We start from the raw sequence: 24,098 nt of genomic DNA, 5'->3' as shown, positions 1-24,098 counted from the left end.
TCTGGAACATGTGAACTTTCAAGTGCCTTAATAACAAACTTGTAAGCCATCTGTAAATACGAAAACAATTGTTAAATTATGAGCCTAGTTGGTTTAGCCAAAAACTGAACTTTCCCGCTAGCCATGATTGGCTGAGATAATGGGTGGGCTGAACATGCCGAAAGATGAGTTCGGATTTATAACATGAGCTGATCAGTACGTGTAGATAATCCTTTCTAAAATGGCTTTTTTGAAGGATATCATGAAGAACTGCAAAAGTGCTGCCCTGAATTTAACAGCCGACAAAAATCTGTGGGAAAAAGTTGTGATGGACTACATTCTGGAGGACAATCGTGCCATACTGACTCTCTGACTCTGAAAATGAATCAGACGATGAGAAAATCCCTGATTTAGGTAAAAACATTTTCATTGAACCAGACAATGTAGAGTCTTCTGATGACAGTGATGGGGGAAGAAACGGCGATCAACAGTGTTGTTGTCACAGAAGAAGTTGACCGAGTTTTGAAATCATTGGAATGCTAAATTCTGGCTTTTGGTTGCAAATATGCAGAGGAAGTCGAAAAGAGAACAGTGTTATATAAAACACCTGTCCCTGGATGATATCTTCAAACTAAGGGCAACCATGGCATCCGTAACAGTGAGGGAGAAGCGTTCATCCATGTATCCGGGAAAGAGTCTAGCTAGCTACATTTTCAGATATTATACGTTTCTAATTTTGTCAGATAGTCGTTTTCATTGCAAGTTAAAGCGTACTGTTAGCTAACTAGCTAATGTTAGCTGGCTGGCTCGCTAGCTAACGTTACGTGTTTGATCTGTGTAGTAATATTATTCATATCTCAGAAATCCATTTCTATTGCTAGTTATAGCCTAATGTTAGCTAGCTAGCTAACATTGAACCTAGTTGGTTAGCTTTAGGTACCTGCAGATTCATGCATGGTGGCTAGCTATGACAATCAGTTTGTTTTGCTATGCTGCGTTCAAAACAAGTGGGAACTCGGAACTGGGAACTCGGAAATCTCCGACTTCCAACTTCAGTGTGTTCAAGACAACTGGGAACTCTAAAAAAAAAAACGAGCTCCGACTCCCGAAATCATTTTGAACGGGAGCCCCGACTTTCCACCCTGAAGATCACTGACATCATTATTTGACCTAATATTTTTCCAAGTTCCCAGTTGTCTTGAAAGCACCATTAGGTGTATTGTTTAGCTAGCTACATGTCTAAACAAAAGACTCCACTTCGCCAGATGATTACATGACCCATGTAGACAATAGTGACCCATTAACTTAGCTAGATGGGGCTGGGGGGGGGTTATAGCATTTATTTCACATGACCCATCAATTTAGACAAGTGTGCCTGGGTAAGAATTTATACAATATTTATCTGGACACGTTCTATTTTTGATATTGCTACTATGCAAATATGCAAGTAACCAATTCACTGTACCGTTTACACCTTCTGTATCCTGTGCATGTGACAAATAAACTTTGATTTTATTTTGATATTGTATGTTTTTACCAGAGACGGTAATATGAAGAACAACATGACTTGCACCACAGTCAGATTAAGATATAGGCCAAGGACTAGATTTTTTGCTACTACTTTCACCACTTTTAGTCTTGAAATCTTTGGTTGTTTACTACATTACACTACCTTACTCACTCTGTTTAGCACATGGCCTCTCTCCTCTGCTCTTGTCCTTCTAGACCTGTCTGCTGCCTTTGATACAGTGAACCATCAGATCCTCCTCTCCACCCTCTCCGAGCTGGGCATCTCCGGCGCGGCTCACTCCTGGATTGCGTCCTACCTGACCGGTCGCTCCTACCAAGTGGCGTGGCGAGAAGCTGTCTCCGCACCACGTGCTCTCACCACTGGTGTCCCCCAGGGCTCAGTTCTAGGCCCTCTCCTTTTCTCCCTATACACCAAGTCACTTGGCTCTGTCATATCCTCACATGGCCTCTCCTATCATTGCTACGCTGACGATACACAACTAATCTTCTCCTTTCCCCCCTTCTGATAACCAGGTGGCGAATCGCATCTCTGCATGTCTGGCCGACATATCAGTATGGATGACGGATCACCACCTCAAGCTGAACCCTGGCAAGACGGAGCTGCTCTTCCTCCCGGGGAAGGACTGCCCGTTCCATGATCTCGCCGTCACGGTTGACAACTCCGTTGTGTCCTCCTCCCAGAGTGCGAAGAGCCTTGGCGTGACCCTGGACAACACCCTGTCGTTCTCCGCTAACATCAAGGCGGTGACCCGATCCTGCAGGTTCATGCTCTACAACATTCGGAGAGTACGACCCTACCTTACACAGGAAGCGGCACAGGTCCTAATCCAGGCACTTGTCATCTCCCGTCTGGATTACTGCAACTCGCTGTTGGCTGGGCTCCCTGCCTGTGCCATTAAACCCCTACAACTCATCCAGAATGCCGCAGCCCGTCTGGTGTTCAACCTTCCCAAGTTCTCTCACGTCACCACCCTCCTCCGCACACTCCACTGGCTTCCAGTTGAAGCTCGCATCCGTTACAAGACCATGGTGCTTGTCTATGGAGCAGTGAGGGGAACGGCACCTCCGTACCTTCAGGCTCTCATCAGTCCCTACACCCAAACGAGGGCATTGCGTTCATCCACCTCTGGCCTGCTGGCTCCCCTTCCTCTGCGGAAGCATAGTTCCCGCTCAGCCCAGTCAAAACTGTTCGCTGCTCTGGCACCCCAATGGTGGAACAAGCTCCCTCACGACGCCAGGACAGCGGAGTCCCTCACCACCTTCCGGAGACATTTGAAACCCCACCTCTTTAAGGAACACCTGGGATAGGATAAAGTAATCCTTCTACCCCCCAAAAAAAAAAGTATAATTGTAAAGTGGTTATTCCACTGGCTATAGGGTGAATGCACCAATTTGTAGTCGCTCTGGATAAGAGCGTCTGCTAAATGACGTAAATGTGCCCTTGAGCAAGGCACTTAACCCTAATTGCTCCTGTAAGTCGCTCTGGATAAGAGCGTCTGCTAAATGACTAAAATGTCAAATGTAAAAATGTACATGAATCCTTAAAGAGATGGGTGGGGCTAAGGCTTAAGACGGTGTGAATAATGCTGAATGGGTGTAGACAAAGACGAGCTCCCCAGTAGGTGTACCAAAACATTCAAGAGACATTTTCTCAAAAGTGGGATTACAACTTTATTAACTTTCAAAGCAGAATTACTTTCTCATTGTTCCTCAACTGCAGTGTATGACATACAATTTTCTAGCTCTGAGTCGCTACATTTTTCCAGTGTAAAAAACACTATTTCAAATGTTGCTACATAGGACCGAATCGAGCCAGTCGTCACGTATGCTGTGGCTACAAGTCATAGATAATTCAAGAGTTCCCTAACCCTAACCAATATATACTGTATGAGTGTAATTGCCGATGGCACATACACAGAGGCACATTATCAGAGTGTGTAGCAGCACATATGAATGACTTCAATGTGTTATTCGGTTGGACCATCAGTGTGGCCCATTAAAATGGGATTCACTAAAGGAGCTTCTGCTATTTTTATACCAGGAAGGTGAATTGAGATAAAGAATGTATTTTCCCAGGGAGACCTGTAACAAATCTCAAATGATGTCAGAGTGCACTACATTGGCTCTGGGTGAAGTAGTGCACTATATGGGGAATAGGTAGGGGTTAATTTGAGACACGGCCCAGCTGGTCAAAAGGGAAGGAAATGGGGTGACGAGTGAGGCAGACCTGTACAATAGGTCAGAGGTCAGGTGTGACACTGACCTGTATATGGGGTCAGACATGATCAGCATCTTGCTCTCGTCCCAGGTCCACTCTTTCCTCTGTGGGCAAGGAAGTCAAGGTGATGTTAACAATCAATCACAACAGTGGAGATTCACAGTAGAGGTCTTGACGGATCCAGCTGTAACCGAATACCCAAAAGCCGATCCGGGACCCGAGCGGGTCCAGATCCAGAATTCTAAATAATTTCACAGGACTAGGTCAGATCTGATATGATTGTCACGGGTCTCGGGTATGTGTAATTTTAACTGACTTGTCCAGAAGGGCCCGTACAGATACGAACACGACTGCTGCAGTAGAGAGAGAGAGAGAGCGACATTTTATTATTTATGCTGCTGCTCTTCCTTTTCACGAGAGTTGAGCGTGGCGTGTGTAGCTTGTTGTTGGCCAATCATAATTCATCAAAGCGGCAATAGGGTACAGTCATAGAGGCAGTTAGGAGATATCTAATCAATGGAAAATGGAATTAAAATTACAGAATTAAAAGTTAAAAGAGAAGGATAGGCTACAATGACCAACAGCTGCTTAATATTCTGAATGGAGTTGTTGTTATTTGTAACTGTAGGATGAGAAAGCGCATGCACTGCAGCCTCAATTAGCCTAGCTAGCTAATGTTAGCTAGCTTGACTAGCTTCTCCCGGTTTGATTCAGTCAAGACAGGTACTATGTAATCATATTTTATGATAAATAACCTAGCTATGAAAGCTAATAGTTTACTATAGCGTGAGTCGACTTGGTTGGTTGCTGTCTCTCCCCCCTCCCCCCTTCTGCTTCCCGTTTCACTCGCTCACAGTACGGCCCCTCCCCTGCCTGCTAGAGCGGCATCTCGACCTCTCTCTCCGTCCTCTTGCGATTTATCAGCTCCGGTTAATAAAGTAGCTTTAAAAATTACTTTTCTGTTGCTTCCCTCACTCGGATCGGATCTGACCGGGTCTGGATCTGACCACGTCTATACGGAACAGGTCTAGTTGTCCTTGGGTCCGTTCGGAACAGGTCTCTATTGACATTTTTTATTTATGCATATCGTGTCCGGGTGGGAAAGCCCCAGGTCCATTTCGGAACAGGTCAAACTTTTTCGACCCGTGAAGACCTCTAATTCAGAGTCGAAATACAACATGAAGTCTAAATGTAATATTTTACGACAGACAAAAAAACTACATTTGCAAGAGAAGAATCCCATGGATTTGGTGATTTTATTCCCCTCATAATGACATTGACATAAGCCATCTCTGATTTGTCCCTTTATAATGACATCGTCATAACCATGCTCTCTGATTGGTCAATCATAATTACATAGTCATAACCCTACTCTCTGATTGGTCCCTTAATAATGACATCTTCATAACCATGCTCTCTGATTGGTCTTTCCTAATGACATCATCATAATGACATCGCCATAACCCTGCTCTCTGATTGGTCCATTCATAATAACATCATCACAACCCTACTCTTTGATCAGTCCCTTTGTAATGACATCATCACAACCCTACTCTTTGATTGGCCTCTTCATAATGACATCATCATAACCCTGCTCTCTGATTGGCCCAGATTGGCTCTGATTACCTTCTGTTTCTTCCGGAGGACCACCTTGACTCCGTCCACAGACACGATGATGCTCACTTTCTTCTTCTTGATGTTCTTGGCCTTGAACTCATACTGGAAAACACAAACACATATAGGTCAATCATCAACCTCTATGGGAGTAGAGCAACAACAACCACAATCTATCTGTCACATACTGTAGGTGAAGGGTTCAACACATAGGTAGTGGCTGAGGTGAGAGATACCCCTCTTACAATGTAAAGTGCTTACAGCACTTACAGCATAGATAGTTTATTGATCCCCAAGGGAAGTTGCACGCACACACATACACACCCTGCTGGCCCAGTGACAGAGTCGTACAGGCTCCAACAGAGGAAGGCTGTCAGTGTTAGGCGATGATCCCTGCTACACACTAATATATTAGCTATCCTTTTAATGGCTTGGCAGGCAGCAGCACATTAAAGAAAGAGGAAAGGCCTTCCATAATTCATATTAGTAGCCAAGCCAACAATCTACTCAGTGTTTGGTACTATCGACCACAAGGACTCAGGGAGACCATTGTGAAGCATGGTTCCTTAACATGATTATCTATTCTAACAGACACTTTTATCCAAAGCGACTTAAAGAACTGTCAACATTGACAGTGACACAGACATGTGGCCCATCATGGCTCATGTGAGAATCAACCCCTTGTGTTTGTAGCAACGTGCTCTAACCCACTGAGCCAATGAAACCGCTATTGGAGTCCAGCTGAACCATGGTGAGAGAGGCTACCTAGACCAGTGCTGAAGTTGGAGTTGATGACATTAAACAACATTACATGTTTTGTTCCTTGTTCTTCTCCAAATGATGGTTGGGTGAGTGATGAGAACACTGAGCTGAGCTGTCTGACTCTGAGGTGGTGATGATGATGATGTGAGTTCCCTAGGAACAAATAGTGACATTCATATTCAGTTGGCTTAACATTAAACCCCACACTGAGGACGAACAGGGGACGATGATCATTCCTATACATTCCCAAAATGTTTTCATTATTTAAAGGGAAACTCCACCCAAAAACGAACTTTTGGTATTTCTTTCATTAGTCCATTGTTGATATAGTCCCAAATTGTTTTGCATGTATATAACTTTCAACATACAGTAATACAGCCAGCATCATATGATGCTGCGTTATGCGTCATATGATGTAAAATGCATCATACCGGCTGTAGTTTGAAAGTTATAAATCTTGAAAACTTGATTGCTGACATGCAAAACATTTTGGGACAGACCGGTTACTCTCTTGTCCTCTTTCATTTGGGATTGCTACATCTGTTCTTCCTCTCATCCATTCTAATGTCATGGCACTCTCCACATTCACACGCAAACCAATCCCAGGCTGATTAGCTGATTAGCTCATGCTAATGGCTATATTAATGTTTCTTTCTGGACGGTTGACTTCTAGCAGCTGCTGCCCTCCCCTGTGGGTGACGTTAGGCCATTGGACCTTGAGAAACATCTGACCATAAGATTGTTTCCCAGTCAGTGTTGATGACTCATCTGTCTGTATGGAGGGCTGAGAACAGGAGGTCCATTATTAAATGAAGTCAGTCCTCGACTGAGCCAAGTCAACCCGACACACACACACACACACACACGCACACACAAAGGAACCCACACACATGTTGATGAAAGACGAACATAGACACACGAATAAACGCATGTAGACACACATACTGTACACACACACTGAAACACCCGCATCCATACCCCCCCACCCAAACAATCCATCCTACTGTACACTGTATTTCATCATTAACAATAGAACAGCCCCGGTTGTTCAGTTCCCGGAATAGGGGTGCTGCTCTTCTCATCTTCTGCTCGTTTGCAGGATGGGACATGGCAGCTGTGTGTCTGCCCAGAGTGGCTAACACACTTCCTGCGTGTCTGGCCATTGTGTCGGCTCAGAGGAGGTCTAGCTGGCGGAGTTAGCATGTCTGCCACGTCGCCTCCACTCAGCCTCACGGCTCCTCACTTAAACATGAACCCAGTTAGCGTCAACTCTGACAACTCCAAGGCCAGGATTGTGTTCATTAGGGCATGTGATGGAAAATGATTTTAAAGCATTTTGCAACGGAAAACCAGGTTCAAGGCCTGAGACCAGGGTCGTGTTCATTAGGGGAAGAAAACAGAAATTGTTTAGAAATATTTTGCAATGGGAATTGGAAATAAGCGTTCCTTATTGGACGAGTACAGGTAGTCCTTCCCATTTTCAGTCTGTTTTGTTTGGTGCCTAATAAACATGACCCAAGACTACATAGTCTACCAAGTCTACCATAAAAGTATGGTAACAGTCTACCAAAACAAACAGTATGTGTTACGGATACAGGTATCCTGTATGTATATTTGTTTTTCCTCTCCTTCTGCCCTAATCACAGGTGTCCCTTGTTTTCCTGATTGGTGGTCGTTGGTGTGTCCCACCTGTCCGACAGCCGTTCGTCTGCTGATTGCTGAGGTGGACCAATCAGTGGACACTCCTCCGTATTGCACCACCTGTTTTTCATTACCATATCACACATCCCCTGGTTTTAAAAGCCAGTCAGTTGTTTTTTCTGACCAATACTCTTTTTTTTGTGAGTATGTATACTGTGGTGTCTTGTTTTTCTGTACTCACTCGTTTGCTGTTTAGTCCATATTGTACCTATGTTGTTTGTTTGTGCCTGGGAAAAGGGGGGTTTAGTAAGTCGCCCTTGGACATACACTACCCGTAGGAAAACCTTGTCTAAACACACTAGTTAGACCTGAGCGGCCCACCCACTGTATTTTTGTATGGTTAGCAGTAAGCTTAGCGGTTCTTAAAACAGGCAAGATCAGTTTAGGGGTTTTTGACTTTATTGTTTCATTCCTTGGGTCCAGCTCAGCCCCTTTTCCCCAAACCGTTTACCGTGTGTTTATAATAAACATTTTGTGTTTGACGGTAGCTTTGTGGTTGTCGGTGTATTTTGTTCTCACTGTTCCTTGTCAATATTCTAATTCGCATGAGTTATGTTACGGGTCTCTTTTCCATCCACCCTAGACTTTTAAAGCCACGGGGTTCGTAACACTATGGCAACAGTCTACCATAACACTATGGAAACAGTCTACCATAACACTATGGTAACAGTCTACCATAACAGTATGGTAACAGACTACCATAACACTATGGTAACAGACTACCATAACAGTATGGTAACAGTCTACCATAACAGTATGGTAACAGTCTACCATAACAGTATGGTAACAGTCTATCATAACAGTATGGTAACAGTCTACCATAACAGTATGGTAATAGTCTACCATAACAGTATGGTAACAGTCTACCATAACAGTATGGTAACAGTCTACCATAACAGTATGGTAACAGTCTACCATAACAGTATGGTAATAGTCTACCATAACAGTATGGTAACAGTCTACCATAACAGTATGGTAACAGTCTACCATAACAGTATGGTAACAGTCTACCATAACAGTATGGTAACAGTCTACCATAACAGTATGGTAATAGTCTACCATAACAGTATGGTAACAGTCTACCATAACAGTATGGTAACAGTCTACCATAACAGTATCATAACAGTATAGACATAACGGTAGAAGGCTTGGAAGCAGCCTTGCCCTGTATGTTGGGGAAGAGAGAGAGGAGAGCTGACGTTATGCAACAGCCTCCCGCATGTCGTGACCTTCCCTACCCACGGTGCCATAGGCTAATTGGCTGGCATGTCTGAGCATGCCATGGCCTGCTACCACACTTAATATTAATGCACTAAGATGAATCACTGGGTACATTGTGCAGGTGTGTGTGAGGTTGGTAAAAAAGTGTATGTGTGCTCGTTCGTGTGCGTTAGTGTAGGCCTACATATGTGGGCAAGTACGCGTACCAGCGTGAGTAAGCGTGTGTGTGTGTGCCTGTGTGTATAATGCCGACATCTCTCTGGTGTCCTCTGCTCTAGGTCTATGGTGATTAACATTTCAAAGCTAATTACTGAGAGCAAGGTCCTAGGAGAGCTGATTAAATAGAGGATGAGCAACGAGATGGAGAGACAGACAGGGAAGAAGAGAGGGAAAGATGGGGATGAAAGAGGAAGAGAGAAGGAGAAATGAAAGAGGGACGAGGAAGAAGAGAGGAGACTGAGCGACAGACAGGGATGAAGAAAGAAGAGGATGAAAGAGGGACAGAGGGCGAGAGGAAGAGAGGAAGAGAGACGGAAAAAGAGAAAGAGAGAGATTAACACAATCAGTCACAAAGAAAAAGGTTTGGCTCTACACAAGCCCTGGCTCAGACACTGTGGTATGTTGATGGGAATTTAAATCTCACATGACCATGTTCACTCAACAAAACATTTCCTGAGTGCAAACCCTACTAAAGAGATGACTTTAAAGATGAGTAAGAGAACAGTATGACAGCTCTTTCAGGCAGGACATCTGTGCAGTGTTTTCCTACACTACCATTATATAGGCGGGATTCCCCCGCACAGATCTGTTCCAAAGAACGTGGCTTCCATTGGTTTCAGTGGAACATTTTGGTTAAAGAGGCACTGGATGTTGATATGACAGCATATACTCCTGCCAGACAGAGTACAAAGACAGTGAAACAGTGTCATCACTGGCCCTAAGTCCTGCTGTCTCTCACCCTGGGTCTCAACAGCACTGTCTGCCCTTAACGCACATTAACCAAGCAGTCACCCAAACACATTCACACAAACACATGAAAACAAACACACACACACACACACACACACACACACACACACACACACACACAGAGACAGACACACACGCACACACATCAACATACCACCAGCCCGGAGTCCCGGACACACACTTTTCACTCCATCTCTATTTGTGTAAAAACTCCAAATAGGCAAACGGAGGTCTTTTATAATTCACATTTTGTGTCAGCATCCTGCAGGAGTAAAAACGTGTTTTGTAACTCTATCCAAGTATGAAAATTTTATATTTTTCTTTGCTTAAGTGCAAAAGTGTTGTGAAATATTCAGGATTTAATGCACTTGCATTGTTCTCCCTGTTTCCTTCATAAACTTCGGAGCAAACAATTAAAAGTTCTCACGACACGTAGCTCCCTCGGCCTCGGTCGCCGAGACATCATGTTAAAACAACAACTGACAAGGAAGTGTTTTCAGAGCACAAGTGAACATTTTTGTTCATTATGTTGGGCTATTTGAGACTTCTGAGACCTGGGAGAGTAACATGTAGGCTAGAGAGACTAGAGAATGCGAATAATAAATGAATGATAATGTAGGAAGCACTATAGGACTGCTATGGGAGTTCTAATCTTCACACATACCGAGGACATGATGAGTCAGCAATCAGCAAAAATAGTAGGGCAATTTCCACTGTAATAATGTGACACTGACTCAGTCCCGCGGGTGAATCTAGTTGATGATCCCTGCAGTATGGTAACAGTCTACCATAACAGTATGGTAACAGTCTACCATGACACTGACTCAGATAAAATATATGTCAAACAAAAACCAATGATTGCAAAGTGAAACAAACCATACAACTCTAGGCACAAGGACTACTTTTAACAACAGTGCAGATGCAAAGTTTGGTAACAGAATTACTGTTTGTGCCGTCATTCTGTTGCCAAACTTTGCATCTGCACAGTATCACTCTGTTACAATGGAATCAGTAACAATATTGATACTGAGGTAATATACTGAATAGCAGGTTGATATTTATTGTCATGAGTCTTGTCCTGGAGGCAGAACTGAGCGATTTCCCCTTGGACAGGCCAGCTGCAAAGTCCAAATTGGCTATAATTGTACAAATGTGATTTTTGGTCTTAATTTAGAGTTAGGGTTAGGCATTAGGGTTAGCAGTGTGGTTAAGGTTAGGGTTAAGGTTAGATTTAATGACTTTGTGGCTGTGCCAGCTAGTGACTACTCTGCAGAGCTGCCACCAGAACACGATTCATGGTGAAAAACGTTACTGAATATAGTCCAGAGACAGTTTAATTGACTGCTGAACACTTGAACTGGACTGACCACCTGCTCTGATTCTACGCACCTTAGCACACATGCACTCACTCAAGCATACACCCACATAGACACAAACACACATGTATACAGTGCCTCCAGAAAGTATTCACACACTTTTTCCAAATTTTGTTGTATTACAAAGTGGGATTATAATTTATTTAATTTGTCAACAATGCAAACAAAATACTATGTAATGTCAAAGTGGAATAAAATGTATAACATTTGTAAAAAAAAAAATAAAAAAAATAATAATAATATGAACACTAAAACATCTTGATTAGATAAGTATTCAACCCCCTGAGTCAATATGTTAGAATCACCTTTGACAGCAATTACAGCTGTGAGTCTTTCTGGGTAAGTCTCTAAGAGCTTTGCATACCTGGATTGAACAATATTTGCAGTTTCTTAATGTTTTATTCTTCAACCTCTGTCAAGTTGGTTGTTGATCATTGCTAAGCCATTTTCAAGTCTTGCCATAGATTTTCACGCTGATTGAAGTCAAAACTGTAACTAGGCCACTAATTCAATGTTGTCTTGGTAAGCAACTCCAGTGTCTGTTTGGCCTTGTGTTTTAGGTTATTGTCCTGCTGAAAGGTGAATTTGTCTCCCAGTATCTGTTGGAAAGCAGACTGAACCAGGTTCTCCTCTAGGATTTTGCCTGTATTTAGCTCTTGCCAATGACAAGCATACCCATAACATGATGCAGCCACCACCATGCTTGAAAATATGAAGAGTGGTACTCAGTGATGTGTTGTGTTGGATTTGCCCCTAACATACTGAAATTATTTGTATTCAGGACATAAAGTTAATTTCTTAAGGCTTCCTTATTTTCACTCTTTCATTTACAGTGAGGGAAAAAAGTATTTGATCCCCTGCTGATTTTGTACGTTTGCCCACTGACAAAGAAATGATCAGTCTATAATTTTAATGGTAGGTTTATATGAACAGTGAGAGACAGAATAACAACAAACAAATCGCATGTAAAAAATGTTATAAATTGATTTGCATTTTAATGAGGGAAATAAGTATTTGACCCCTTCTCAATCAGAAAGATTTCTGGCTCCCAGGTGTCTTTTATACAGGTAACGAGCTGAGATTAGGAGCACACTCTTAAAGGGAGTGCTCCTAATCTCAGCTTGTTACCTGTATAAAAGACACCTGTCCACAGAAGCAATCAATCAATCAGATTCCAAACTCTCCACCATGGCCAAGACCAAAGAGCTCTCCAAGGATGTCAAGGACAAGATTGTAGACCTACACAAGGCTGGAATGGGCTACAAGACCATCGCCAAGCAGCTTGGTGAGAAGGTGATAATAGTTGGTGCGATTATTCTCAAATGGAAGAAACACAAAAGACCTGTCAATCTCCCTCAGCCTGGGGCTCCATGCAAGATCTCACCTCGTGAAGTTGCAATGATCATGAGAACGGTGAGGAATCAGCCCAAAACTACACGGGAGGATCTTGTCAATGATCTCAAGGCAGCTGGGACCATAGTCACCAAGAAAACAATTGGTAACACACTACGCCGTGAAGGACTGAAATCCTGCAGCGCCCGCAAGGTCCCCCTGCTCAAGAAAGCACATATACATGCCCGTCTGAAGTTTGCCAATGAACATCTGAATGATTCAGAGGAGAACTGGGTGAAAGTGTTGTGGTCAGATGAGACCAAATTCGAGCTCTTTGGCATCAACTCAACTCACCGTGTTTGGAGGAGGAGGAATGCTGCCTATGACCCCAAGAACACCATCCCCACCGTCAAACATGGAGGTGGAAACATTATGCTTTGGGGGTGTTTTTCTGCTAAGGGGACAGGACAACTTCACCGCATCAAAGGGACGATGGATGGGGCCATGTACCGTCAAATCTTGGGTGAGAACCTCCTTCCCTTAGCCATGGCATTGAAAATGGGTTAGGGTATTCCAGCATGACAATGACCCAAAACACACGGCCAAGGCAACAAAGGAGTGGCTCAAGAAGAGGCACATTAAGGTCCTGGAGTGCCCTAGCCAGTCTCCTTAAATCTCCTTGCAGACCTTAATCCCATAGAAAATCTGTGGAGGGAGCTGAAGGTTCGAGTTGCCAAACGTCAGCCTCGAAACCTTAATGACTTGGAGAAGATCTGCAAAGAGGAGTGGAACAAAATCCCTCCTGAGCTGTGTGCAAACCTGGTGGCCAACTACAAGAAACGTATGACATCTGTGATTGCCAACAAGGGTTTTGCCACCAAGTACTAAGTCATGTTTTGCAGAGGGGTCAAATATTTATTTCCCTCATTAAAATGCAAATCAATTGATAACATTTTTGACATGTGTTTTTCTGGATTTTTTTGTTGTTATTCTGTCTCTCACTGTTCAAATAAACCTACCATTAAAATTATAGACTGACCATGTCTTTGTCAGTGGGTGGGCAAACATACAAAATCAGCAGGGGATTAAATACTTTTTTTCCCTCACTGTAGGTTAGTATTGAGGAGTAACTACAATGCTGTTGATCCATCCTCAGTTGTCTCCCATCACATCCATTAAATTCTGTAACATTTTTAAAGTCACCATTGGCCTCATGGTGAAATTCCTCTCCAGCAACTGAGTTAGGAAGGACGCCTGTATCTTTGTAGTGACTAGGTGTATTGAATTAATAACTTCACCATGCTCAAAGGGATATTCAATGTCTGCTTTTTTATTTTTACCCATCTACCTATAGGTGCCCTTCTTTGCGAGGCATTGGAAAACCTCCCTGGTCTTTGTGGTTGAATCTGTGTTTGAAATTCATTGCTCGACTGAGGGACCTTACAGATAATTGTATGTGTGGGGTACAGAGATGAGGTAGACATTCAAAAATAATGTTAAACACTATAATTGCACACAGAGTGATTCCATGCAACTTATGTGACTTGTTAAGCAAACTCCTGAAATTATTTAGGCTTGCCATAACAAAGGGGTTGAATACTTATTGACTCAAGACATGTCAGCTTTTCATTTTTAACTCATTTGTGAAAATGTATACAAACATAATTCCACTTTGACATTTGGGGTATTATATGTAGGCCAGTGACACAATATCTCAATTGAATCCATATTAAATTCAGGGTGTAACATAACAAAATGTGTCAAGGGAATACTTTCTGCTACACACACTGCTCAGTGTATACACTGCCCTCCATCCCCCCCTTCCCCAATACCCATGTAAATATTAGACTATAAATTGTGCCTTCCTGTATTATACTTATGCTAAAATGTTTATTCTATTCTACAGCCATTACTTTATCTTCGTATTCTTATCTTGTATTATTTCTTATTGTTGCATTGTCAAGAAGTATGGGCTGGAAGTAGAGGCCTAGGCATTGTTGTTCACTAGTTTACTCCAAGTGGGGAAAGGGTGGCGGGGTTGGAAAGTAATAAAGGGGAATATTTAAAATAATTTTAAAAAAACAAAAAAAACAAGAAGGAACCTGCACGTAAGCATTTAGTTGGTAAATGTATACCATGCGTTTCCCGTACAAACAACTTTTACAACAACGTTTAAACAAATGGAAGACTTTAAAGCAGGGGTCAGCAACAAGATTTAAAAATCACCATGAATTCAGCTAAAAATTAGTTTAATTTAGGAAATCTGTTCCTAAGTATTCCCACGAATAACAAAAGAGATGTGATTGTGTCTCAATGTAATCAAGATATGTGTCACGATCGTCTTCTTGTGAGATATTGGACCAAGGCGCAGCGTGTGCAAAATACATCTCTTTATTAAGGAAGAGAGAAAAACACGAAACCGAACACTATCCAAAACTAACAAAACAACAAACGACCGTGAAGCTAAATAACGTAAGTGCACAGACAAGCAACAAACGTTCAACATAGACAATTACCCACAAACACATGATGCCCATGGCTGCCTTAAATATGGCTCCCAATTAGAGACAATAAACCACAGCTGTCTCCAATTGAGAACCAATCCAGGCAGCCATCAACATACAAACACCTAGACAAGACATTACCCCATTAAACCTACAAACCCCTAGACAAACCAAAACACATACTTCACCATGTCACACCCTGACCTAACTAAAACATTAATGAAAACAAAGATAACTAAGGCCAGGGTGTGACATAACCCCCCTAAGGTGCGAACTCCGGGCGCACCAGCATAAAGTCTAGGGGAGGGTCTGGGTGGGCGTCTGTCCACGGTGGCGGCTCTGGCACTGGTCGTGGTCCCCACCCCACCATAGTCACTACCCGCTTTCGTAGCCTCCTCCAAATGACCACCCTCCAACTTAACCCCACTGGATTAAGGGGCAGCACCGGACTAAGAGGCAGCACCGGACTAAATGGCGGATCCTGGCTGGCTGGCTCTGGCGGATCCTGGCTGGCTGGCGGATCCTGGCTGGACGGCTCTGGCGGATCCTGGCTGGACGGCTCTGGCGGATCCTGGCTGGACGGCTCTGGCGGATCCTGGCTGGACGGCTCATGGCTGGCTGACGGATCTGGCTGCTCATGGCTGGCTGACGGATCTGGCTGCTCATGGCTGGCTGACGGATCTGGCTGCTCATGGCTGGCTGAAGGATCTGGCTGCTCATGGCTGGCTGACGGATCTGGCTGCTCATGGCAGGCTGACGGATCTGGCTGCTCATGGCTGGCGGAAGGCTCTGGCTGATCCTGTCTGGCGGAAGGCTCTAGCGGCTCCTGTCTGGCGGAAGGCTTTAGCGGCTCCGGTCTGGCGGACGGCTCTGAAGGCTCATGGCAGACGGGCGGCTTAGCAGGCTCAGTACAGACGGGCAGTTCATGCAGCGCTTGGCAGACGGACAGTTCAGACGGCGTTGGGCAGACGAGCAGTCCAGGCGCCGTTAGGCAGACGGCAGACTCTGGCCGGCCGAGACGCACTATAGGCCTGGTGCGTGGTGCCGGAACTGGAGGTACCGGGCTGAGGACACGCATCTCAGGGCTAGTGCGGGGAGAAGGAACAGGGCATGCTGGACCCTGGGGACGCACATAAGGCCTAGTGCGTGGTGCCGGAACTGGTGGTCCCGGGCTGAGGACACGCATCTCAGGGCTAGTGCGGGGAGAAGGAACAGGGCATGCTGGACCCTGGGGACGCACATAAGGCCTAGTGCGTGGTGCAGGAACAGGCCGGGCTGGGCTGGCCACGCACACCGTAGGCTTCGTACGTGGAGCAGGAACAGGCCGGGCTGGGCTGGCGACGCACACCGTAGGCTTCGTACGTGGAGCAGGAACAGGCCGGGCTGGGCTGGCGACGCACACCTTAGGCTTAGCACGTGGAGCAGGAACCGGCCGGGCTGGACTGGCGACGCACACCGTGGGCTTGATGCGTGGAGTAGGAACAGGTTGGGCTGGGCTGGCCCCGCACACCGTAGGCTTTGTACGTGGAACAGGAACCGACCGGGCTGGACTGGCGACGCACACCGTGGGCTTGATGCGTGGAGTAGGAACAGGCCGGTCCGTACTGGGAACAGACACCACTGGCCTTAACCGGGGATCAGGAACGGGCCGGACCGGACTGGTAACACACCTCAGTCTGTTACGCCGTGCCTCCACTGCTTCCCTCCCTCTACTCGCCAATGGCTCCCGTAATCCGGTAGCCTTCTCTCCACGTCTCTCTGTGGCAGCCTCCTGCTGCCCAGCCGCCCAAGCCATGTGCCCCCCCAAAAAAACGTTTTGGGGTTGCCTCTCGTCCTTCCGACGATGGCCCTGCTGACGCCGTTGCTCCTCTCTCAGTCGCCTCTCCACTGTTTCACTCCATGGCCGGCGATCCATCCCATCCAGGATCTCCTCCCAAGTCCAAGACCCTTTACCGTCCACAATCTCCTCCCATGTCCAGACCCTTGGCTCCTGGACACGCTGCTTGGTCCTGGTATGGTGGGTAATTCTGTCACGATCGTCTTCTTGTGAGATATTGGACCAAGGCGCAGCGTGTGCAAAATACATCTCTTTATTAAGGAAGAGAGAAAAACACGAAACCGAACACTATCCAAAACTAACAAAACAACAAACGACCGTGAAGCTAAATAACGTAAGTGCACAGACAAGCAACAAACGTTCAACATAGACAATTACCCACAAACACATGATGCCCATGGCTGCCTTAAATATGGCTCCCAATTAGAGACAATAAACCACAGCTGTCTCCAATTGAGAACCAATCCAGGCAGCCATCAACATACAAACACCTAGACAAGACATTACCCCATTAAACCTACAAACCCCTAGACAAACCAAAACACATACTTCACCATGTCACACCCTGACCTAACTAAAACATTAATGAAAACAAAGATAACTAAGGCCAGGGTGTGACAATATGAAATGATCCGGCCGCGACCGGGAGACCCATGGGGTGGCACACAATTGGCCCAGCGTCGTCCAGGGTAGGGGAGGGTTTGGCCGGCAGGGATGTTCTTGTCCTCCTGTAGTGGGCCGGGCGCAGTGCACGCTGACACGTCGCCAGGTGTACGGCGTTTCCTCCGACACATTGGTGCGGCTGGCTGGCGGGTTAAGCGGGCATTGAGTCAAGAAGCAGTGCGGCTAGGCTGGGTTGTGTTTCGGAGGACGCACGGCTCTCGACCTTCGCCTCTCCCGAGTCCGTACGGGAGTTGCAGCGACGGGACAAGACTGTAACTACCAATTGGATACCACGAAATTGGAGAGAAAAGGGTATGAAATGATTATTTTCAAATACAATCTCTTTTTGGCCTTAGTTGTGATCAACTTGCAGTGTACAAATTATTATAATTATGTTCTTGCCCCTCTACCATCCACTCTGACAAAAATCGACCCACGGCTGAATCTAGTTGCCTACCCCTGCTTTAAAGGGATACTTCAGGATTTTGGCAATGAAGCCCTTTATCTACTTCCCCAGAGTCAGACGAACTCATGGCTACCATTTTATTGTCTCTGCAACCATTATGAAGAAAGTTAAAGGTAGTTTTGAGAGCCCGTGTGTCAAAAGAACCGATGTGGATGTGGTGGAGGAGTCAGGCGCAGGACACAGAGGATTCGTCCAAAAAGACTTTACTAGTCCAAAGTGCAACAAAACAATACACGACCTCGAAAACAAACGGAGGCGAGGGAATTACGCAACATGCGTAAAACAATAAACAAAACTCACAGAGCGCAAACACGCAGCTCCGCACTACAGGCAAACAACAACACACAATCTAACTAATACAAAACAGGGAACTTATAGGACACGTAATCAGAACACAAACAGACACAGGTGTACAAGACAGACTAAAGCAATCACACCACGAAACATACAACGGTGGCAGCTAGTACTCCGGGGACGGCGAACGCCGAAGCCTGCCTGAACCAGGAGGAGGAGCAGTCTCGGCCGAAACCGTGACAGTACCCCCCCCCTTGACGCGCGGCTCCAGCCGTGCGCCGACCCCGGCCTCGGGGACGGCCAGGAGGACGCGGACCCGGGCGCGTGGGATGCCCACGGTGGAACTCAGTCAGGAGGGATGGATCGAGGATGTCCCTCCTAGGCACCCAGCACCGTTCCTCCGGACCGTACCCCTCCCACTCCACGAGATACTGGAGACCACTCATCCGGCGCCTCGAGTCCAAGATGGTCCGGACCCTGTACGCCGGGGCCCCCTCGATGTCCAAAGGGGGCGGAGAGGTCTCTCCTATCTCATCTTCTTGGAGTGGGCCAGCTACCACCGGCCTGAGAAGAGACACATGGAACGAGGGGTTAATATTTTTGTATTCAATAGGCAGTTGTAACCTGTAACACACCTCGTTCAATCTTCTCAGGACTTTGAAGGGCCCCACAAACCGCCGACCCAGCTTCAGGCAGGGCAGGCGGAGGGGCAGGTTTCGAGTCGAGAGCCAGACTCGATCTCCCGGTGCGTACACCGGTCCCTCACTGCGGTGGCGATCGGTGCTCGCCTTTTGTTGACGGATGGCCCGCTGCAGATGGACATGGGCAGCGTCCCACGTCTCCTCCGAGCGCCGAATCCACTCGTCCACCGCAGGGGCCTCGATCTGGCTCTCGTGCCACGGTGCCAGGACCGGCTGATACCCTAAAACACACTGGAAAGGTGTTAAACCGGTGGAGGAGTGGCGGAGAGAGTTCTGGGCCATCTCGGCCCAGGGGATATACCTGGACCACTCCTCCGGCCGGTCCCGGCAATAGGACCTCAAAAACCTACCCACATCCTGGTTGACTCGTTCAACCTGCCCATTGCTCTCTGGGTGGTACCCCGAGGTAAGGCTCACGAGACCCCCAAGCGTTCCATGAACGCCCCCCAGACTCTGGAGGTAAACTGGGGACCTCGGTCAGACACAATATCCTCGGGGACCCCATAGTGCCGGAACACGTGGGTAAATAGGGCCTCGGCGGTCTGTAGGGCAGTAGGGAGACCCGGCATTGGGAGGAGACGACAGGCCTTGGAAAACCGATCCACAACGACCAAAATGGTGGTATTCCCCTGGGAAGGGGGTAGGTCGGTCACAAAATCCACCGAGAGGTGGGACCATGGTCGTTGTGGAACGGGCAGGGGATGTAATTTACCCCTGGGCAAATGTCTAGGCGCCTTACACTGGGCGCACACCGAGCAGGAGGAGACATAAACCCTCACATCCTTAGCTAACGTTGGCCACCAGTATTTCACGCTAAGGCAGTGCACTGTCCGGCCAATAACTGGATGTCCAGAGGAGGGTGATGTATGAGCCCAATAAATAAGACGATCACGAACCTCGAGCGGAACGTACTTCCGCCCCACAGGACACTCGGGGGAGTAGGGTCGGCACGCAGTGCCCGCTCGATTTCAGATCGACCTCCCATACCACCGGAGCCACCAGACAAGACTCCGGCAGTATGGAAGTGGGCTCAATGGACCTCTCCTCTGTGTCATACCGCCGGGACAGGGCGTCTGCCTTACCGTTCTGGGACCCTGGGATGTATGTGATCTTAAAAACAAACCGGGTCAGGAACATGTTCCACCTAGCCTGACGAGGGTTCAATCTCCTAGCTGCCCGGATGTACTCCAGGTTACGGTGATCGGTCAGAATGAGGAAAGGGTGTTGAGCCCCCTCAAGCCAATGCCTCCACACCTTTAGGGCCTGGACTACAGCTAACAGCTCCCTGTCCCCAACGTCATAATTGCGCTCCGCCGAGCTGAGTTTCTTAGAGTAGAACGCACAGGGGCGGAGCTTAGGTGGCGTGCCGGACCGTTGTGACAGGACTGCCCCAATACCGGTCTCGGGACGCGTCTACCTCTACTTGGAATGGTAAAGAGGGATCCGGATGCGCCAGCACCGGGGCCGAGGTGAACAGGTTCTTCAGTTTGACAAATGCCCTGTCCGCCTCAGTTGACCACTGCAGACGAACCGGACCCCCCTTTAACAGGGACGTAATGGGCGCTGCAACCTGTCCAAAGCCCCGAATAAACCTCCGGTAGTAATTAGCAAAACCCAAGAACTGCTGCACCTCTTTTACAGTGGTTGGAGTTTGCCAATTACGCACGGCCGACACACGGTCTACCTCTATCTCCACACCAGACGCGGACAACCGATAACCCAAAAAGGAGACGGACTCCTGGAAGAACAGGCATTTCTCTGCCTTGACATACAAGTCATGCTCCAACAGTCTTCTCAACACTCGGCGCACCAGGGCTACATGCTCGGCTCGTGTAGAAGAGTACACTAGGATGTCGTCGATGTACACTACCACACCCTGCCCATGCATGTCCCGGAAAATCTCGTCAACAAAGGATTGGAAGACTGAAGGAGCATTCATTAGCCCGTATGGCATGACGAGATACTCGTAATGACCCGAGGTGGTGCTAAATGCCGTTTTCCATTCATCCCCCTCCCTAATGCGCACCAGATTGTACGCGCTCCTGAGATCCAACTTTGTGAAGAACTGCGCTCCGCGTAATGACTCCGTCATAGTCGCAATCAGTGGAAGAGGGTAACTGTACTTAACCGTGATCTGATTGAGACTACGGTAATCAATACACGGCCGCAAACCCCCGTCCTTCTTCTTCACAAAGAAGAAACTCGAGGACCGTATGTATCCCTGTGCCAAGGACTCGGCTATGTAAGTCTCCATAGCCGCTGTCTCCTCTTGAGACAGGGGATACACACGGCTCCGCGGAAGAGCCGCTCCTGTTTGGAGATTTATCGCACAGTCCCCCTGTCTATGAGGTGGTAGCCGTGTTGCCCTCATCTTGCTGAACACGAGTGCTAAGTCCTCATACTCAGGGGGAATGCGCATTGCGGGCACTTGGTTCGGACTCTCAACCGAGGTCGCCCCTAAGGAAACACCTAGACATCTCCCTACACACTGGGCAGACCACTCCATAAGAGCCCTCTGTTGCCACGCAATGGTAGGATCATGGGTGCTTAACCAGGGAAGCCCCAACACCACGGGGTACGCAGGAGAGTCAATCAGATAAAACTGAATGATCTCCTCATGACCCCCCTGCGTCGTCATAGTAAGTGGTGCTGTGACTTCTCTGATCAGCCCCGACCCCAACGGCCGGCTGTCTAAGGCGTGGACAGGAAAGGGGGCTTCTACCGGCCGAAGGGGAATTCCAAACCTATAACAAAATGCCTGATCAATAAAATTCCCAGCTGCGCCTGAATCTACTAGCGCCTTATGCTGGGAATGAGGTGCCACCTGTGGAAATCTCACAGGAATACTCATGTGACCAACAGAAAGCTCTGGGTAAGTGGGGCGCCTACTCACCTGAAATGACTCCCCCAGTGCGTGACCTGTTGTCCCCTCTCCCAGGAGACCCTCCCCAGCACCTGGCCGCGGTGTGTCCTCCACGGCCACAGTTGGTGCAGGGGTGGCCCCCTCGGGTTCTCTCTCCTCCTCTCTCTAGCGCCAGCACCCCCAAGCTCCATGGGAATCGGCTCGGAGGTGCTGGAGGGTGGAATGGTCGGCCCCCACTCGGGACGTCCGCGGGTAGCCAGCAGGGTGTTGAGACGTATGGAGATGTCCACCAACTGGTCGAATGATAGGTTGGTGTCCCTGCAGGCCAGCTCACGATGAACGTCCTCTCGTAGGCTGCACCGGTAATGGTCGATGAGGGCCCTCTCATTCCACCCCGCATCCGCCGCTAGCGTCCGGAACTCCAGTGCGAACTCCTGTGCGCTCCTCTTCCCCTGTCGGAGGTGGAACAGACGCTCCCCTTCAGGTGGGTGATCGAAGACAGCCCTGAAGCGGCGGGAGAACTCCGCGTAGGTGATGGTAGCGGCGTCTATTCCCCTCCATTCGGCGTTGGCCCACTCCAACGCCTTGCCGGATAGACAGGAGATGAGGGCGGAGACGCTCTCGTATCCCGAGGGCGCTGGGTGTATGGTAGCCAGGTAGAGTTCCACCTGCAGGAGGAACCCCTGACACCCGGCTGCAGAACCGTCATATGCCCTCGGGAGCGAGAGCCGAATGCCACTGGGTTCCGGTGCTGAGAGAGGAGGACTGGCCGTTGGTGATGGGATGGAGTAAGAAGGCGTAGGCACCTCTCCAGTCACCAACCGGCGCAGAGTGTTGGACACCTCGTCCATGGCGGCCCCAAGTTGCCGGATCATGGTGTCTTGATAGCTGATCCGCTCTTCCAGCGACTTGGGTGCCGCCGCTGCTCCTGCTGACTCCATAGTTAGGTGTGTTGTTCTGTCAAAAGAACCGATGTGGATGTGGTGGAGGAGTCAGGCGCAGGACACAGAGGATTCGTCCAAAAATACTTTACTAGTCCAAAGTGCAACAAAACAATACACGACCTCGAAAACAAACGGAGGCGAGGGAATTACGCAACATGCGTAAAACAATAAACAAAACTCACAGAGCGCAAACACGCAGCTCCGCACGACAGGCAAACAACAACACACAATCTAACTAATACAAAACAGGGAACTTATAGGACACGTAATCAGAACACAAACAGACACAGGTGTACAAGACAGACTAAAGCAATCACACCACGAAACATACAACGGTGGCAGCTAGTACTCCGGGGACGGCGAACGCCGAAGCCTGCCCGAACCAGGAGGAGGAGCAGTCTCGGCCGAAACCGTGACACCGTGTTAACTAGCATGCTAGAAGTTACCATAGACTTCATTTTGCTAACGCCAGTTAGCAACTTCCTTCAAACTGCACGCAGAGACATGATATCCACGAGATCATCTGACTCTGGGGAAGGAGATAAAGGGTTTTATTACCAAAATAATGAAGTATCCCTTTAAAGTCTACACTTTGAGTAGAAGTCTATTAAATCACTATACCCTTAGAAATAATACACTAGATGGATGACTTAATAGACAGAATCATCACTCACGAGCAAGTACGCGAAACACAATTCATTTAGCATTTCTGTCAGTAATTTATTATTAGAAGGCAGCTTGAATAGTGATGACTTTGCGTAAAGTCACGAAATGATGGAAAAGTTCCAGATATAATATCTGATCTCAGTACAGTCAGGCCCACCCTTTAAAAACACTCAGATGCTATAATTGGTCTACATTTTTCTCTTATACAGTACTACAGAGCTTTGCCAGGTCTTACTAAGTGACGCTCGGGCGTATTTGCCAGTTCAGCAGTGAAAGTGCTTTCAGTTAAGACCTTTAAAAAAGGACACACACATACATTACAAAATCCGATTGGAAATTGGAAAAAGGGCCGGGTGTGGCATTTTGAAACAAGCCTCTCTGGCATAATGGTACCATCATCCATAACCTTCCAAAGTATCGTTAAAAAGAAGAGGGAGGGAAGCGGCTTTGCTTTTTCT

The 24,098-nt window shown here is 47.2% G+C and overlaps 1 protein-coding gene across 1 annotated transcript in view; it reads right to left on the bottom strand.

Annotated features, from left to right (window-relative positions):
• si:dkey-34e4.1 (carboxyl-terminal PDZ ligand of neuronal nitric oxide synthase protein) overlaps positions 1–24,098 on the bottom strand; it is a 150,473-nt gene that overhangs the window by 53,658 nt on the left and 72,717 nt on the right. Inside the window, exons 3-4 of the mRNA XM_041897696.2 lie at positions 5,354–5,446; positions 3,773–3,831 (exon numbers count right to left, since the gene is read on the bottom strand). Coding sequence (XP_041753630.1) covers positions 3,773–3,831; positions 5,354–5,446 — 152 coding nt within the window. The remainder of the gene's footprint in view (positions 1–3,772; positions 3,832–5,353; positions 5,447–24,098) is intronic.

The sequence above is a fragment of the Coregonus clupeaformis genome, chromosome 15 (assembly GCF_020615455.1).
Source record: "Coregonus clupeaformis isolate EN_2021a chromosome 15, ASM2061545v1, whole genome shotgun sequence".
In the NCBI taxonomy this organism is placed as follows: Eukaryota; Metazoa; Chordata; class Actinopteri; order Salmoniformes; family Salmonidae; genus Coregonus; species Coregonus clupeaformis.
This window is presented reverse-complemented; position numbering and strand designations above follow the sequence as displayed.